The sequence below is a fragment of the Numida meleagris genome, chromosome 3 (genome assembly GCF_002078875.1).
Source record: "Numida meleagris isolate 19003 breed g44 Domestic line chromosome 3, NumMel1.0, whole genome shotgun sequence".
In the NCBI taxonomy this organism is placed as follows: Eukaryota; Metazoa; Chordata; class Aves; order Galliformes; family Numididae; genus Numida; species Numida meleagris.
The window spans coordinates 17090778-17111078 of record NC_034411.1 but is presented as its reverse complement, the minus strand read 5'-3'; the positions used below and the strand labels follow the sequence as shown (position 1 = coordinate 17111078).

The 20301-nt window shown below is 40.7% G+C and overlaps 1 protein-coding gene across 6 annotated transcripts in view; it reads right to left on the bottom strand.

Moving 5' to 3' along the window:
* The window catches only part of ENAH (ENAH, actin regulator), a 93009-nt gene that overhangs the window by 53160 nt on the left and 19548 nt on the right, over positions 1-20301 (bottom strand). Inside the window, exon 1 of one of the 6 annotated variants that reach the window (XM_021390255.1) lies at positions 5622-5746. The exons of the other annotated variants lie outside the window; for them this stretch is intronic. Coding sequence (XP_021245930.1) covers positions 5622-5731 — 110 coding nt within the window. The 5' untranslated portion in view covers positions 5732-5746. Of the gene's footprint in view, positions 1-5621; positions 5747-20301 lie in introns of those variants that run through there. 6 annotated transcript variants of the gene reach the window in all.

Sequence of the window (20301 nt, the reverse complement as noted above, 5' to 3'; positions counted from 1 at the left end):
ACAGTCTTGACACATACACTACTTTAAAGAGGTGAGGTTTTAAATCCCAATGAAGAATTGACTTTGAACAATTTTAATATTAAACACTGTACGTTTGTCCAAGCCCCATGACCAAAAGAAACTGCATGTTTTCTTGAAATTGCAAGTTGGGAAATGAAGAAATAAGAGTTTCGATAAACTGGAATTTTATACACAGAATTTGGTTTTCACCTTGTATACAAACTTCGTGATAACTTCAGAGAAATACTTCATTAATAGCTTTCATTATTTAGCTTTGAGATAATGTTTTTCAGTGAAGTAACCACTAAACAGCAAAAGCAATCTTTTTTCCCCCCTAATTTTCCACATTCTTCATCCTATCAAGAATCATTAAAATGTTCTCACTGCTTCCAACAGAAATTTTGAAAACTATCTGAACTATGTGCTGGCTGGCTATTTCATTATAAAATATTTGCAGGAGGAATAAAATCTCTTTAGACACCCTTCTTATGCTGGTAAAATCAAATCTTATGTTTAGACTCCAGAGAACCACAAATGGGATAATTCAGTTTACACTTCTACCATGAGCTCATCCATATTATTGCTTTCTTTTATCCTGTTACACAAGATGCTCTCTTAAGTGTGCCATTTTTGGTAATTTATCCAGATTTTTTTTCCTGAAAATATCCCACTCTTACAAGCAAATCCATTTTTCCCCGCACTTTCTTCACACATTTCATGAGTTTACTGACACTAAAAGGTTACGCAGAATCTGAGCTGTAATTTAAGTAGGTTAAGATTCCTCAGTGCAGATTCAATGCAGTGGCACTGCAAGCCAAAAGTTCTGCCACAGCCTGGCAAGTACTGTTTGGATGGCAGTCTTACTTAATGGCGGAACAGAAGCATGAGGTTGCTACTAATGACCTTTTATACAACTTGAGACTTTTTTTTAAAAAATCAAAAATATCTATTGTATCTCTGAAAAATTCTATCACTCTGAAAAATCATATTCTCAGCTTGTACACTTTTTGACAAAGCAAACAGATAACAAGCTCCATGACACAATCTAGGGATGAACCAATTTGCAAGCACCAGACTCTGCTGCGACTGAGCAAAGCTAACAGCCGTAAAATCAATAAATCTACTGAAAAGGAACTATCATAGCTTTAAAAGTTCAAGTCTATTAACTTAAGACCAGTGTCAAAAGCTAGTCAGATGCATTACTTCCTTCCTACAAACAATCTTTTTTTTGATGGTTTGTCATTTTCAGTGCTCCAGTTCCATGAATCTGAGCCCAGTCGTACTAAGGGAAGCTTTTAAGTGGGCATGAAGAACATCACCATCTTTAGCAACTAGATTGACAGCTGTTCACAATTTCCTGTGAAAAAACACTTAACACCCATTTCCCATCTCCTATACATATTTTAACAAAAATGACCTTATGTGATTTCTTAAAACTTTCAACACACGGCACAAATCACAGCTTCCAGAGTCCAGGCTCCCAGTGCAATCAGTTCTTGAATGCACTCTGCAACACAATCCGTCATTACATTACCATTGCTGTGGATCATGTAACTCACTTCACTTCCAGATAAAGGATACTCTGTTCCTCCTGGAATAGTACGATAGTAGCATTTTTACATTACTTATTTAATATAATGGATGCTCCTGATGTAGAGAGCTGCGTAAAGGGGATGTGGCTGATCTCTGATTAAGACATTACAGCCCCAGTGTTAATACACAGATACGCAATTCACAGCTCACTACTAAGATTCTTGTAGGAAGTGCCTTTCTAAAACTTACTTCCACCTAAAAATACAGAAGTGAGAAGCATACTCTGTGCTCTTGCTTTTAAACACCGCATTGACATTAATATGAATTAGAGAAAACATGGCTCCACTGGAGAAACAAGGAGTATCTAGCAGCAGAAAACACAGAAAAGGCCAGAGTCTGTTGGCCCCAGTCTCTACCAACAAGTTGCCTTCCCAGGTCCGCAAGCTTCATGGCTGTCTGGAGAAATGGAGTACTTAATGCCAGTATAGAGGGACATTAAGCCAGGGCTTCATTTCAGCATACTGGATACAGAACTCTTTTGAACTGAATAGCATGCGCTCAATGAGGGTGGAGGTTGTGAGGTGTGACACTGTGAGGTCATTAACATCTTGAGAAGGTGATCAAGAGAACAAGAGAACTTCTGGACAGATGAAAAGAGGCGCATGTTGTGATCTTCATAAAGAAGTGGAAGAACAAATACCCAGGGAGCCACAGATCAGCCTGGCACAGCTGTCCAGAGAAGCTGTGGTGCCCCATCCCTGGAGGCACTCAAAGGTTGGATGGGGCCCCGGGCAGACTGAACTGGGGAGGGGGGGGGAAGCAGCCCTGCCCACAGCTAGTGGATGGGGCTGGGCAGGCTTCAAGGTCCCTTCCAATCCAATACATTCTATGATTCTATAATAGGGCAAATACTCCTACAGGTCTTGGTGCAGCCGTCTGGAAGTCAAGAAGGCAGCTGGTCACAGACAGCAAGGATACTCAATGGCAAATTGTACCTGATCAAGCCAATTGCCCTCTGTTGCAAGATGATGACAAAGGTCATGTAACTTGACTTCAGCAAGACCTTTGTCCCAGTGTTCTGCAGTGCCTAAAGTCAAACTAAACAGACAGGGACTGGATATGTGGGCTACAAAGCAGATGGTGAAAAGTTGGCTAGATGATTAGGCCCAAAGGGTTACAGTGAGCACTTTGAAATCTAACTGGTAAGCTGTTACTACAAATGACTCAGGTCAAAAGCTGATACTGTTTAACATCTTCATTAATGACCAGGAAAACAGCCTCAGCAAGTCTGCGGATGGCTGTCTCAAACTGGGATAGCTGATACGCTGGACAGCAGAGCTATGCTACAGGAGTCTGCAGGCTGGAGAAACCAGCTGAGAGAAACCTCAGGGGAGTCAAAAGAGCAAAGAACTACACCTGGGATAAAGTAGCCGCCTGTCTGCAAGAAAGTGATTATTCCCCTCTTTTCAGCACTTGAGATCATATCTGGAGCATCCTATCCAGTTTTGAGCTCCCGAGTACAAGAAAGACTGACAAACTGGAGCAAGTCAGACAGAAAACCATTAAGGGGATTAAAGATGCATGAGGAGAGCGTGAGACAGCTGTGTGTGCTTAGTCTTAGAAGAAGCTAAAAGGCAGAAATGAAATCGCTATTCTCAACTACACAGCAGCTCATTATAGAGAATACAGCCAGCCTCTTCTGAGAAGTGCACAGGGATGAGAGGTAACAGCCAAAGGTTACAGAAAAGGAGCTTCCAACCAGGTAAGAAAAAGTTGCACCAGGAGAGCAGTTAACGACTGGAACAAGCTGCCAGAGAAGCTAGCTGTGGAATCCCACCCTCAAAGACTTCAGAATTCAGCTGGACAAGGCCATGAGCAACCCAACCGAACCTCAAGAACCGCCTGTTCCAAGCCCAGGACTGCGGCTGATGAAATCCCAGGACTCCCATCGTGACTAAATACACCACAGTTCGAGAAGGAAAAATATCCTTTGAGGAGGTCCTATTGATTTGCAGACAATTACTGCCTTAACACCTCATTTTACTGGAATGTTCTTCCCAAAAATAACACTGTGCATTACAAGCTTGCAGTTTCAACCAGCCTCTCCTGTAGCATACAAAGAAAGACCTTAAACACTAGCAGTTCTGCTGCTCAATGTCTAAAGCTAGGGGGTTTAAATGAACCGTGCATTTGTATTACTGACCTGTTTTACAAAACAGATGTCTGTATATTTAAAACAGCATTTGACTAAGCTATTTTAGAATGTTATGTTTAACAGAGTAACTCACTGACTCTGAAAGGGAAACAACATACTACAGTTCTCAACTGTGGATGAAACAAGCGAGAGCACATCAAAAACATGGAACTGAAGGACTTGGGAAGATCCAAGGGAAAGTAAACATCTTAATGCTTTTCCTTTTTAGATCAAACAAACCAAGTTTTCAGTCTTCACCATTTTATAAATGTTCCCGAACTTCTTGTAATTCTATTATTAACATATATCTAACTATTAGAGGTATAATGAAGTAAGACTGAAGTGTGGGCACACTGTTTCAAATGAAACACTGCTAATCAGGAATAAAGTGGAAGGGTTGCTTCAAACATGTTACATGCAATATTTACATCCCAAAGCACTTCCTCTCTCCCCTTTTGTTTTATTCAAAAAGCACCCAGCAAACACACAGGGGGAATCAAATCGGTACTCCTACTCAAATAAGAAAGGAAAAATGAAAAGAGGTTTTTAAAGGCAGGTGAGTCATTGTTCTGCAAGTTTAGAAGAAGGAAGGAGGAAAAAATAGTTTTAGCAAGTTATAAGAAAATAAGTTTAGTCAGGTATTAGAAGAAATTAGTAACAACTGCAGTTACGCACAAGGACAGTTAACCAAGGAGTTGCTGGAATTCCCTTTCACAAGATTCTTTTTTGAAAAAGAGATTAGAAAAAATACCTGTCAAGGCTGATCACAGCAGTCTTCAACTCATTGCTCCAAAGAAAGTGATTACATCAGACCTACCTTTCTGTATGCCAAAGCTCTTCACAACCATTTTCTCTTCCTCTTGTCCTCACCCAAGTTTCCCCATTTCATTTCTATTGCGCTATACCTTCTGCCACCACCCCACTCTTTTACCTCCTCTCTCCTGTTCCTCTAAATTACATTTCCTTGCTCCAGCAATTGCTCATACATCACTCCCTCCACACACATTACTTAACATGACTGACTCCAACTTCCTATTCACAGACAGGTGTTATTCTCAGGCTTCCAGGTGAGATCTCTCTCCCTCAACCAAGCCCACAACTAATTCCTCTTCCTCACCGGAGTCACTGCTTTCACCTCTCACTTATTTTCTCATCACACGTTATCCCTGGTATCAATTAGCAGTAAGACACTGCATCCCCTACAGCTATTCTGAAGTGGCCCCAGGTCAAACCACACAGGTACAGCAGACCACAAAGGTAGAGCTCACAAGAAAACGTGCAGCCTGCTTCTATGGCAAACAGGCTCTCTAGAGAAATGCCTCTCCCCAGCTAAGAAACAATGGACAAGGAATAGCGTATTTGAAATGGGGCTTTCTTTCCCTATATGCTTCAAGCACACATCTGACTCATGCCCTGCCAGAAAAAAAATTAAAATCTGGTAATGAGCAGTCTGCATATTCACATGGATGTAGCTCACAAGGCACAGGATTTATCTACAAGTTCACAATAAATTCATGAAGATCTCAAATCAGAAAATACTTATGGTAGTTTTGTTGACACTGCAATCAGTATTTATTGAACACTGCAGAATATGTGTCAGCATCTGAGACGCTGAAAAATGATTACAGATTGTTTCTTTGAACAAAAACATGGCTTCCAGTTACTAAAAGTTTACTTACATTTTTATAGACAACTGCAGAAGTAGGTAAGTATATCCATCATGTTAGTAATCCTAACGTTCTGAAAAAGTACATCCTATATAGCACAACAGTATAGCGCAGCAGTAACAAAGCAGCAAAGACAAAGCAACACATCAATTTTCTGAAGTCAATCCTGAAATACCTTCCCTTCCCTAAAATACAGGAAGCTTCGTCTTGTGCTATATATAACCTACCTGATTTTTCTTCTCTTTAGAAAGCAACAAATGTGTATGCTGAAGTGCGTGTAAGGGAGTAACGCAACCTCCCTAACCGATGATAGCAGCAGGGCAAATTGCTGAAGCATTCAGACCTGTTCATTCTTTCCGTGCCCCTCACGCACACTTCTCAATACGCTCTTTGATTCAAATCACTTTTGGGCAAGTCTAGTCCAATCTTACTTTGAGCAACTCCTATTTCTTCCCCGCACCCTTTAATCTCTCAACATCACTTTTTAAACAGTTATTTCTCACTCTTATAATCTATATATTACTGATATCCTCCTTGAAGTGGTTAACTCACACAGCCATGTTAGAAGCCCTTCAAAACAGTCAAGATTCCAGCCCCTAATTTTTAAGTCCTGCTTCGACTCCCCTTCTTCCTAATTCCTCACTTCTTCCAGCAAATTTTACCAATATACTTCAGTCAAGGGACTCAGTTTTGCCTTTTTGAAATCCAGTCTCTTAGATACAAACCCAACTTTTTTATACTCTATTAAAATGCAGTTTTAATTAATCTATAATCAGTCAGACCAGTGATCATTTTTCCTGTGAATATCCTTCATATAGTGCTATTTAACAAACAGCAAAAATTTCAGCATCTCCTAAAATCTGACATTTGGCTTCAACAGTCAGTGATTTTGAAGACAAGGTAGAAAAGGTGATTTGATCTAAAAATTCTACCACGGTTTTATGATATTTGTGCTCGATTTAAAGAAAAAATCCTTTGTCAGGAGCTGTTGGAGGGACTCAGATCTCTTTCCTGCAATACAGGTGCTACTGTAACTCCATCAGAATAAGACCAGGTTACTTCTATGAGGCTATATGCAAAATGTCCTTTTCTTCTCCAAACTACCAGGCAAACAACAGCCTGAGCAAAAATATGAAAATCAATGCTAGAACTCATTGTAAAAGTATTTTGAGACTCTGTGACCCACTTTTAGCTTTGAACATCAAGAGACGATTGCGGTAACTAATTCAATTTAGTTAATAATTAACACTACCATTTGTGCATTCAATACATGTAACGCTCCGTCCTAGAAATAGGTTTGAGCTGGATGCACCACAAGCCATTAAGTAGAAGCTGATTGATTTTCTCAATGTCAGCTATTCCACGTGTCTCCTGGAAGAAAGATGAAGCAGCAGGAGCTCTACAGCCCCCTTAACTAAAGCATACCAGTACTCTAAACACTTGTTTGAAGGTGTTTTTTTATCCACCCTGAGAACATAGTATAAACTGACATTGGAATTGTCATCTCTGAGTAAGACAGACTATTTTTCAACGTGTCTTGCCTCAAATAGGTCTATTATCAAAACTCAACAAAAGATGGTTACCCTGTAAAAAAAAACCATCTTACTCAGAGCATAAAGCACACATATGGAGCAGCTGAGAGATGACACATGCTCACTCTTGTTAAAATTGATCAACAGAATATCTAAAATTCATCAACACCTTTGTGACATCACCCACAGCTTTTCCAGAGAAAGCAGCTCTTCTACTATTTCAAACCATTCGGCAATGTAATTATTTTCTAAGATTGCAATATTTCATTTTAGGAGGCTGGTGGTTAGCTCCTAGCAGGTCTCTGAGATCTGCCTTCAGACCAGAAGGAGAGCTATCAAGTTAAACAACAAGAAACTGTTTGCCATGGTCTCCTGCCCCCAGCTCATAGGTGTTCAGCTGCCTCCCCAGCTGCCCCCTCTTGCTTTTCAAATGTTCATGCTTTGAGACAGAATCTGAATTTTAAGACCAGAAAGTTGCATCCACTTCACAATGATATTAACCTTACACATTTTAATCTGTTAAACAGCAAGTTCTACAGCAATACAGGGGCTGTTCACTTGAACTTCTGTTCCATTACAACACCCACTTCGACCCTCAAGTTTCAAAAGCAACTGCATCACATCTACTGGTGATGTGATAGCAGCAAGAGGACAATATATCTCCTAACAGTCTTTTCAATTCAAAACTCTCAGTCAGGACAAGTCATATCTTCGTCAAGTGCATCTACATGCACAAGCACAAATAATTATTCAGCAAACCCAATTCTTTGCATGTAAATTTCCAAGTGTATCTGGGCTTGTGATTCAACTCCAGAATGGCTTATACACACAGAGAATATTACTCAGAAGACTGAATGTTTTTATATTTTGTATTATGTGCATAACATAAAATCTCTTATGCACATTGGTATTACACTGCTCAGGAAGTTCCCTAAAGTTCTGACAAAAGTATTTTTCCCTGTTAGTGCACAGAGAAAAGTAGTTGCCAGCTTCCTTCAGTAGAAAAACAGGAAAATAAAGTCTACAAAACAGGCCCAGAAAGAAGGTGCTTTTATTATGCTATTGTCAGAACTGGAAGAGGTGTTCAGACATTTTTTCTAATATTAAAGTTACAATCAAATGCCAGTTATTCTATCTCCTCATATTTAGGGAGTGGAATTCACTATACCTTAAAACCCACTGAGAGCAGCACATAAACCTGAAGTACAGCACAGGCTAATAGTACTTTGTACTTCATTTTTTCTTTCCTGCTAATCTTTTCTTACCCCAGTGAATTATTGCAAGTAAATACGTTCCGTTAAATGTAAGGTATAAATCCAACCCAGAAAATGCCACGCAAATAGACCAGTTAATAGCCAGTTAAGGCTTTTAGTCTGAGGTTGTAATACTGAAAGTATTAAAAATACAGCAGAAGAATAAAAGCTGGAGACCTATCCTATTCACTGCTCTCCAGCAACAGAATAAAACAGAACTCATTCATCAATTCCAACTGGAAAAAGGACGTGTAAAGCCATACTTACATATTCACTGATTATTTGTGCTAATCAAGTATTCAGTGTTGTAACTATAATGCAAAGGTGAGCTGAGGAATGATTTTGACAGAAAATTAAGGCTCCTTATCAGCACCCTCACTGCTGTGGTCCGTGTTAACAAAAGCACCAAAAAGCTTTATCTGCACAAGGAATTTCACTGGTTCAGCTAATACAGCAGTATTGGAAAGTGCTGTTTTGCAGTATAAAAGCAGCACAACCCAGCAGGCATCCCACATGCCTTTTTCATCATACAAGATGGCTGTTACGGAGCAAGAAATTTCATGTGGTTTTCCTAATTGAAGATCAGAGCAGCCACTGTATTACCTTTCCTCTGCAGCTCTAACCTCGTTTTAGAAACCACCTTTTCCAGGCAGTCTTGCATTATTTTAATTTAAAATGTTACTCTCTGCAGCAGCCCTTTAAGTGCGAAGATATTTTAGAGGCCATGCCACAGGCCAAAGTTCTGCTCTTTACAGCTTTTATTACTGGGCTGGGTTTTCCCAGTTATACTCTTCTAAGTACAGTCAGAAGTTTACTCTTTAAACCACACAGGGAGTGTCTTGTATCTTCCCTCCTTAAAAAGCTTTGGGACTCCTGCCCTCCACCCAGGGTGGTTCCAGAAGCCTTGCTGTGGTTCTCACTGGCAATACCACTGGCATTGGCAAGTTCCACTCGCCTACTAAGTGTTGGGGGGCTTAGGACTTTTTTGCTTGTTTTAAAACTCAGACTACAGTTATTCACTGCTACGCTTGCCCAGAGAGGTGGTGGATGCCCCATCCCTGGAGACTTTCAAGGCTGGGCTGGACGGGGCTCTGAGCAACCTGATCTAGCTGCAGATCTCCCTGTTTACTGCAAGGGAGTTGGACTAGGTTATCTTTAAAGGCCCCTTCCAACTCTAAGGATTCTATGAGGCACGCACTTCAGTTTGACAGCAACAGCTACAGACTTAACAAGATGTGGTTGTTACTGGCCCCATAAAAAGGCTCTTTTAGGTAAGCAATGCACAAGACAAGGGGCTTCCCACAATACTGTATTATCACAGAATCACAGAACTGTGGGTGTTGGAAGGGACCTCTGGAGATCACCTAGTCCAATTTCCTGCTGAAGGAGGCTCCCCACAGTAGGTCACACGGGAAAGCATCCAGATGGGCTTTGAATACAGACAGAACAGAAAAAGAATTCTATCAGTTTTATGCCATACGTAGGCATACACTACAAGCACAGTTCATTCAGCTGATCCCCAACAGATTATAATCCATCTTCCACTTATGTGTAAACCATCCTCCAAAGGCACTTTTTAAAAATCATGTGATGAAATGTAACAGTGAGATCTGGTTAATGTAACATGAACCAAAGTTAACAGAATGGAGTTACATGTCTGAGTGCATAAAATGAAACAGTAAGGTTCCATAAAATGCTAAAAAAAATTCATTATGCATTTTGGCAAATGATTTCCTTTAAACATTTTTCCCCCCCATTATGACCCTCTCCAACATACACACATCAGCATATCAGTTTTTTTGTTTGGTTTTCTCTTTATGAAGTTTACCAGTGTCTTTAAAAGCAAAAAGGTAAACTGATCGCTCTCCCTCCTCCTATGCACAAAGGAAAGCATTCAATGCCTTTATGAAGAGAGTCATTTGTTTTGGAAAAAGCTCCTAAAGACCATCAAGCAAGACTGGTGAGAGAAACCCTTTCAAGGCTTGCATCAGGGCTTCTCACATGCTACGTGTACACTAAGTACAGGCTAATCATATATGACAGACTGCACACTTGTGAATTCATCCACCAGCAGGCCAGTCAGGATAACACAACCCAGGCTCTGAGCAGCACATGCCACGCCAAAGCAGCTCTTCAGCTTCTCCTCCTCACGCACAGGTGCTTCACAAGTGCTATGTGGCTTTCAACAAGAACTGAAATTTAGATACATTCATAGCAGGAACAAATGAGCTTGTGGAACCGAAGGTTCTGTTTACCAAAAGGGAACCCACAAAGCAGAAACATACAGCAAGGACGTTTCACAGAGCAGAAAGAAGCCCCAGCTAACCGGCTAGCCATGCTGTCAGCAGAATCCACTGAATAATCCAGAGGAAAACTTCTGGTATGGTTTGGGAACCAGTTACTTCAGTTTTCATTCCTGCCATCAAAGGCTGCCAGTGACCTAAGCAGACTAATCCAATCCAGGCCTCGTTAAAAACAGTAGCTTAGATGTCGGTAGCTGCTCTCCTTATGGCAGGCTCAGCAGCACCTGTGCTCAGAGCAGGGCACTGTGCGTTGAAATCTAGATGTGGCAACACGGCTCCATCCGTGAGCAGAGACATCTTGCAGTGTTCTTTAACTAATATCTGTTAAATTAAGTAGTGACACACAGACACGGGCAAGTTTCAACAGCAAGAATTCTCTTTAGTCGGGGCTGATTCCACCCAAGATTTTTGTCATGAGTGACACTCGTGGAGATGGTAATGAACCTTTTTTGCCCATCTCCACCCCATCCAAACTTCAGTAGTTATTTTCAAAAAGGTATAAAAATGAAAATCTACTGCAGTAAGCCTGCTTTAGCAAGGGGTTGGACTGAATGATCTCCAGAGAGGTCCCTTCGAACCCCTACAGTTATGTGTTTCTACACGATCCCATGAAAATAATACAATAACAAGCATCACCATGGAATCCTAACTCTCCTACTTAAAAATTATTAAATATATTTCGTGTAAGTGTGAGTTTGAAGCAACTAAAGAAGTATGGGCATGGACCAAACGCTGTTGAGAAAACACAGCATACCCACTACAAGCATCAGCGTGTCCTTTAACACAACAGTCAAAGAAGCCTTCCCAGAGATAAAGCAGTAGCTTGAACTACAAGGAAGAATTGGTGCACCAGGTAAAGGTGTATACTTGATGTAGCAGGATGGTGAAAACACAAAATATAGCAGCACAAACCAATTGGGAATATTTCACACAAAATAAAAACAGTACTTTAAAGAAAAAAAGAGATACATGAAACAGACTCTTCAACTCCTTTAAATAACCAGCACTTACATTGTAAGGTCTAAAGATGTTAATTAACACTGGCCTAGCCAAACCCATTCAAATAGTATCGTTACTACCTACTGACCAAGCATGTATTCATTACTTAGGGGCAAACCAACCCCAAAGTATGAAAGACACACTTGCAAAAACCTAGACTCCCAGCTACTTGTGGATTATAAGGGTTAGCACTTCCCATTTTCTATGACAAGCCAACTGTTGAGTAGCTTGTCATGAAAGAGTTTAAAGCACTGGTGGTCATGTGGGAGCAGTAACAGTCTAGCATGTATGAGAATATACACAAGTAAGTGCCTTGCTATCAGGACAAACAAGAGAACACATCGAATAGATAAGGACTATCTTTCATCATTACCCAATTCATACAGACAAAAGAAAAAAGTTAACTGTATGTTTGTGATATCCAAAACAGTACCATGTAAATAAATAGCAAAAGGGAGGGAGATAAATGAAAAGGAAAAACTAACTGCCAGTAGTCTTCTAGAGAGTAGCTCATAGTACCCTCTAGACAGAGAAATGATCTGCTGCCAAAAACGGGGAAAACAGCAGTGCATCAAGAAAAGATGTACAGTAACAAAAGAATAAAGCAAACCATGCAAAGCAGAGGAAAAACATACCATCATCCACAAACAAGAATGAGCAACAGGAAAATTCCCCTTCCAGTAACAGCCATGAAACACTACAAAATACTATTTAGAAATATTGTGAAATCTTCTCACAGAAGATCCTGAGAAAGTTAGGCACGTCAAGATAAATCTGACTCTTGCGCCTCAACTCTGTAGTTCAGGAGTGTCTCTGCACGTAGGCAGCCCTGGAGCAAACATCAGAGAGTATTTTTGGTCAGGAGCTGCACGTACCCCTTTTTTATCACATCTGCAGGAACAGGCAGAGTCCTTTTGTATGGAACATCATCCCTCCAGTCATTGATGCAAGTTAGCAACTTGCATCATTTCTATGCAACAATGTCACATCCAGATAACTATACAGAACATAAATATGATAGCCACATCAGGGGAGGATCAGGTGGGGATTAGGGAAAGGTTCTTCACCAGAGGAGAGTGGGCATGGAACAGGCTTCTCAGGGCTGTAGGCACGGTCCCAATGCCAGAGCTCAGGGAGCATCTGGACAGCACTCTCAGACATCAGGTTTGGATTTTGGGTGGTGCTGTGTGGAGCCAGGAGTTGCACTCAGTGATCCATATGGGTCCCTTCCAACTCTATGATTCCATATAGTTTTCCGATCAGGTTACCATTTAGGAAAACATGGAGCAAGAACCAACCAAATTAATTTCATGTTTCAAACAAATTTTGTGAAGTTGCCTCAGGTATTCCCAGACCATGGCTCCACTCTGATGTCTGAGGAACACCAAGGCAGGTGACCCCAAACAGTGCACTGTGCCAGTCAAGTCTCCAAACCACATGCTTTGCCACAGCACCCCAATATCTGTAGCAGTAAACAAATAAAAAAACCCACACTTCCCTGACCAGAATATCCCAACTTCCTTTAAGCAGCTGAGACACAGAGGTAAAATGTAAGAAATCAACTGAGACAAGACCTAAACACCCACAGTAGATGTTTAGGAAATGGAGAAAGAGTGTTTGCAAAAAAAAAAAACAACCCCACTGAATTCAGAATATCTTGTCAACACAAGACAGCTTTATAACCTTGGAAGACTGTTTCTGTCACACTTCTCCAACTGATTTGATATTTGGTATATCTGCCCAGGATAAACAGTCCCTCAAACTCAATCATGCCTAGAAATGTATCCGGTAAATTACAAGTTGGCAACTGATTAATGCTGAGTCCCAGGATAATAAGTTGTAGAATGAGCTCTTTATGGTTAAGAAAGCAGAATGTGCTGCCTCCTTAGATATGTCTGCCAGAAAATACACTGAAGACTTTCAAGCATGCTGACAAATCAAGAAAAAAAAGGGGGGGAGGGGAAATGGGGTATTATTTACAACCCAATGCTCCAGAGTATTTGCCATATGCTGACAAAGAGACTAAAACGTGTATTTTCAAGGTCATAAAAGCAGCATATTAGCCCCAAAGATTTCAAACAAGCTATCAGAAATAACTATTCTCATTCCAAGTTTCAAATATTACATGGTATAATGCATGTAGAGGGGAGCTCTCCTGGGGAAGAAGCATACAGAAATCCGGTACCTTCATAGCAGGCATCTGCATGACTAAGAAGCACAAGATGCTCCGCACCTCACTATATCCTTATGGATGGCCCTCACAAATGAGGAAAGACTGAAAAAGGAGAAGAGTGACAAGGAATCACAAGCATCAAGCCTTTATTTCTAGAACCCACCACCACTCAGATAGAACTTTCCTTAAAATGAAACAACCAATCCCTGAATGGTCTAAGAATGGATGCTTTGTGGCAGTTCCCAACATTTTTCAATACATTAGAACTGGTAAGTTTTACTTTCAGTATTATTCTATTTAAGTTTCAGACGCTTCAGATTACAAAGATCTCCAGTTAAACTCATTCCTCTGTGGTTACTCAAATGATATGTGATTCAGCTGATAAGAAAAACCAGGTTTTGCCTCAAAATAGTCTGGAACTTTATCTGCTTCTTTTAAAGCTTTGGAATACAAATGGCTCCAGAACTACTCAGCACGCACAGCTTCTCTTCACATGGAGCGCACTGGGAATGGGGCTACTGAAATCCTCACAACACACTGTTGTATTTGAGTTGTCATATGAAACCAAGGACCTCAGCCAGAATCAGTATCCACAGGTGCATGGCAACTATGGCAATTCAGTACCTGCTCACCTCACCAGCACAGCTGAAACGTGCATTAGCTTCCCCAATACTGCAGTTGACACTGAAGTTATACTTGGAGTTATCACTGACTTCTGCTGATTATCCTCAAGCTGTTCCTATTGCTACTGCTATTTCAAACAACAAATGCTTAAGCAACTGATGCGACCATTGTCTCCAGAACCTGGACATCAGTTCTCCACTGAAATGCCGTGCTATCTGGATAAATTGTGAACACACCTTGTGACAACCCCGATAATCAGATTCAAACAACACATCGCTGGAGGTTGAGTAACTACTTACTCGCTCTTCCCAGAAAAAAAACACAAGTTCTAGCAGGTTGTGTTTGTGGGATTTGGTGTTGACTCTGAAATCTGCTTTCTGCTCTCAAAGGTTCCAGCCCCCATGAATGACACGTTAGGAACACATAAACCATGAAAAGGGAATGCAGAATCTCCTTTTGTAACAGGCTGGTCTGAATGTGTCTGCAAGGGAAAAGAAGAAAACTGTGTAGGAAAGTTAAGGGGGAAGCTCTTTGTCTCAGAATCTAGCAAGTACTACCCATGCTCTTCTGTATAAGTAGTCACGCTTTCGGGAATACTGTCTGATCTAAATTTAGACAAACTTGTAACTTGCATACATATCAGCAACATTTCCTGACAGCAAGATATGTGAGGAAAAGCTAAGGCTTTGAAAGTTTTGACTACAGCATACACAGAGGGGTTACATTTTCAACAAAAGGAATTTCTAAAAGCCATCAGAAGGTACACAGAGCCTGGCTGCATGCACAAAGCCTGCTCAAGTTACTGCCCCCCGCAAGCCATCTGACTCAAGAACAATCTGAAAGGCCACAGGTCCTTGGTGTTAGCATACCCACTTTTTTGCTTAGCATCAGTGAGTACATTGCCCAAGTTTGCACAACCAAGCCTGCCAACAAAACTCTTAGAAGTACTTCAAATACTTTTTGGTATTGTGACTTTCCTTGCTATGCTGAAGCAGTCTCCCGTGTTAAAAACTGTAAGAGTCTGGCAGAGGAAAGCCACGCCGCAAAGCCCTGAGGTGTTGACTGTGAGGCCATTTTGAATAACTTTGCATCAAGTTAAACCATTTTAACTTTACCTTCTGTACCTTGAAGAGTTGCACTCAGTTTCTATTGACTCTGAATCACCTTCCACGTTTAGAACTCAAAGTAAACCTGGACTTCTACTCTTTTACAGTGCTTTCTACAGAGCTAAGAGGTGTCTTACTGAAATGGTGAGTTACTGAGGAATCCACTGAAACAGTTTCCAGCAGCCCGGCTGAGCAGCCAGGGTGTGGCGGGGCTGAAAGCTCCCTCCAGAGCCATTCTCTGGCTGATAACACGTCTGCTAACAGCAGAGAACTCTTATGAGGCACAATTTCAGTGCATCAGCACTTTCTCTGAAGAGAAAGCCATAGCATGAAGTTGCTACGTAATGAATAGTACCGTAGTCCAGACTTAGTTTACCTAAAGTCTCTAAGCTTACATTTATCTCACAATCCCACCAGCTTGATTTTTATTGGAAAAATACTTCCTCTTGGTTTTTTAACAGTTTTGGTTCAATTTGTTTTCTCTACATCAACGTACAATCGCAACAGCCAAGAAACGGAGTTCTCTGTGAGATTTACGAGGCACTGACAGCCACAATCACATCCAGCCTCCACCAGCACCCAATGCAGGGCGCTCCAGCGATGACACACAAACCAAATGATTCAATTACGATAACAGAATTTCATTTCTCGTTTACAGCCCCCACCATGTTAGTGGGATTTTTGATTTATTGCAATATTTTTATATTTTAATCTAGATGACGGCATTATGCATGCCGATGAAAACAATCAGAATATTTACAGCCCATTCACTTCTAAAAAAAAAAACACTGAGTCAAAAGTTGGATTCCCCAGGGCAAAAAAAAAACCCAAAAGAACGTATAAATTAAATTCATAACCTCAAGTGTAGTCAAATTTTTGCAGCTAGCTGATTGGAAGAAACTGCAGAGGAAAATAATAGCTAAATTTAAGCATGTTAAGTGGATCAGAGATAATGAATTCTCTATTATTTGCAACATGTTTTAAAATGAAAGAAAAGCTAGATTTTTTTGATGCATTAAGAAATCCATCCTCCTTAAAATGGAGTTCTACTCAAGTTTCTTATAAAGACGACCCACAGTGGTGAGCATATATTCCCACTATGTGCTACTTCCTCCTAATTCTAACATACAAGACAAGCAAAGCCTTTTCTGCATCATTCACTGCTCCACACCATCTAAAAGAACAGTGTTTGGCCTAAATTTAAATTATATAACCTCCGCTTCTTTCTATGGGAGCTTTACAAATGTAAATAAAGACAGCTTTTGGTCCTGACATGAAAACCTAATTTAATTTTGAATGAACTAGAACACAGCTACGTTTTCTTACACGCAGCTACAGTCACTTTTTACAGCTACCAACTGCCAGACAAAAATGAGAAATTTGCTGCAAGTTAAGTACACCTTCTGCGTGCCCACAAGACATGAACTTCTTAAAACAGCATTTATGATTCCCCAGAACAAAGCAGGAAGGGTTACTCATCATTTTCTTGCCTTCCGTGTTAGGCTGTTAACCTCTGTAATACCCACACTCCTGCCTTCCATCACTGAAGTATTACTTGCATTCGTGGCAAAGGAGGACACATGAGATAAATTAATGAAGCTTTCGGGCTTGATGTCTAATTAAGACTTAAAATATACAGAAATTAATGGTAAAATTCCCAAAGTAATTCTTACATTCATGATACACAAACTATGCCAGCCCACAAATACTGCAGTAAAAAAAAAAAAAACAAGTAACAGCCACCAAATAACTTGCAAGAGGGGTGATTTCAAGCATTTCACTAGGTTTTGACTATGATACTATAAACAACATTTCTGTGTGTTCCCTCCCTCCCTCAACTCCAGGCAATAACGCTTGCACTGAAAACCTCATGTAAAACAATTATTCTCCCAAAAATCACAACATCTTTAGTGCTGCCACTGTAACCATTCTCTGAGGTCATCGTTTTTTCCTCCAGGTTGGTTTTATAACCCTCATAAGGAGAGATAAGAGGCAAGGTAGAAAAGTCAACTGATGCTACTACACCATAAAAACCTGTTTGTTACATGACAGGCAAGGAATCTGAATTTAAAGTTTAGAGAAGACTTTGTAACGTCCTTTCTGAATTACAGGTACTAACCTTGCGAATGCAACATTCCTCTATATCACAGGATCTGTACTTTAGTTTTCTGTGTTTTGTTCTAAGCGCAGCTACCTAGTTACACCTTAAAAAGAGGAAGAAAAACGCAAAGCTATGTTGACCTGTGAGACGAGTAAGGAATGTAACGTGGTACAGCAGCAGAACAGGGACCTGGAGTAACAGCAACAAGGGAGCGCTGCTCTTGCATAGCATAAATCACACACAGGAGCCGTAAAAATTTGAACGCTCAGGCTTTCCCTCCAGCCATACAAATTATGCAGTACATACTGCCTCTCTGCCACATACACAAAGAATACTGCTATAGAAATGGTTTCAAGAAAATATTGCAAACTACTGGAGCAATCACCTGTCAAAAATTGTCAAAATGTTTAGAAGGATCTTTACTTCCTACCACAGACCTGCATTTGCTCAAAGGAATAAATGGGAAGGTGTTATTTGGATAGTCTCAACTGCTTAATCTGCATATCCACTTAATCTATGCTGAGGGAAGTTAATGCTCTTTTGGCCTTGAGGTATGACGAGCAACAGGATCGCTCTCCCTTTTCATTTCCCTAGCAAAGAAATAGATGCGCTATTTTGTGCTGCACGCCATGAAATAGAGTAAGAATGCATGAGGGGAAACACAGAAGCTAGTTGCCAGTAGTAAACTTTTGATTCGACTCAACATCAGTTCCTATTGCCCTGAAGGTTAAAGAGAGCTACTTACTAAGAGAATTCGCAGCACTTGTTGTTACATAAATTTTTGCAGGCAGATAGTACCAGCTTTAAAAGGAGATCCTAAAGAGGGCAGGCAATCACAAAGGGCTGGCACCTTCCCACTGCCTCATCTGGTATGCTCGCCAGGACAGAGCATGGGGCTACCGGGCAGCCCCTACAGGCCTGCCTCCTTTGTGATGTTACTGTACTGCTCCACACAGAACCTAGCTCTGTCCACAGGCAGGGAATCCTAGAGCACTGACATTTGCATTGTTTGCATTATACATCCTGCTTGCTTTGCTATCAAGGGAGCTGCATCTAAGATAGGAAGCAAAATGTTTCAGATTAACAGTTGTTTTCTATTGCTTAAAATAGTCAGAAGGAAGTCACAGTTTAAATAAACAGTCGCACCGAATGGAGATCAACACTGGGCAAATATCAGCAAGCTTTTTTTTCTTTCTGCTATTAATTTTAGATATAACAGTTTTCAAGCCCATATGCATGATTTTAAAGGTAATACAGTGCTACACTACTCTTGATGCATTCTTACCTAACATTTCATACCAAACCAATTAACCTTAACCAAGTCCCTGAAAGCACTGGTCTCTGTCAGGCAACATCAGGAAACCACTGCTTCATGCCCCTCTAACAGCGCATCATCTGATACAATAAATTCAAAAAACAACACAGAATGAGACTGTTTCTTAGATAACTACCAGATCTGTGCTCTCCACAATGAAATTCTGAGCTCAGCAGTTCAATTGCAAAGTCAGAAATGAAAGAAATGATGATTTTTTTTCCCGTTACAGGCAACAGCAGGGCAGCATTAATATCTGGTTTAGCAACTGCTGTATTTACAGGCTGGATGGCACCAATCTTGCCCTCAATCCTATGGCACACACACACATGCAGACAGTGCTTAATCTCACGGGTGGGAATTAGCCAGGAGGAGCACTCAGGCTTCCAAGAGACACTACACTGAGAAGGAAAGCTGAACACAATGAACTTTACAGGCTTCAAACGATACACAGCCCGCAGTCCTCTTAAGAATTTTAAAGCCGAAACCGAGCCTGTAAGTTATGGTCTCCCACATCCCAGCTGCCCCACAGCTACAGAAGATGGGGCAGTTCCCCAGTGCCAGTGCCTTCACCTACTCAAGCACTGCACAGTAGTGCAGCAGGCCTGGCTAGCTGATGTCAAAAGAGAAAAACAATCCTGCTCTCGCTTCAGCTGGAGAGCTAACAATAGATGCGGTGCATTCCACATCTCAAATAGAGCTGCAAATAATCCTAGCATTTTTCACCACAGTCACATGCAGTGCGCAGGCCACGTCACTCAAGTCTTCCCCAGACTGCAGGAATGCTCACCCAGGGGCTTCCTGAAGCCACTTTCTACAACCTCTGAAGATAAGTTCAAGCAAACAGATTCTAAAGTGGTTCAGGCTGACAGAGTCTTACTGCAGATATAGAACTAGAAAACCAAAGCTCCCATTTTAGGACCTATTTTGCAAACAAGGCATATCAAGAAATTGTAAAATGCCAACTAAATTTAGGATTGATAGTTCAGCTGACAATCATCCAGTTAATCACCCGAAGAATCTTTACGAGAAGAAAACAGTGCCTTTATAATCGTAACTGCATTCTGAAAAATACTATTCAGTTGTTCAAAAATGACATTCAATTAACTTCAGAATTGAAGACAATAACAATAGAAAAATCAGATAGGCAGCTTTAGACGAAAATATTGATTCTGCTTCTAATTTCCAAAAAGACTGCAGTACAGCTTTAGCAAGTGCTAGACATCACTTGTCATTATTTTCTGAAATTTACGCAGCACACGTCAGATAATAAGCTTCATAAACAACATTTCTTTCGACCGAACATAATAAAGTTCCAAAACTCTAAAAGTTGAAACACAGAAAACAAGGAGAATGGCTGCATGCACTAACAGATGTTTAGAACCCAGTAACAATCAAGCTGTCTTGATCCCATTACACTTTTTGGTAGCACCTTTGTGATCTCTGGACTACAAGCCCTACCTATAGAGATTGCCTTGGCATGGTGTGAAGACCATCTACAGTT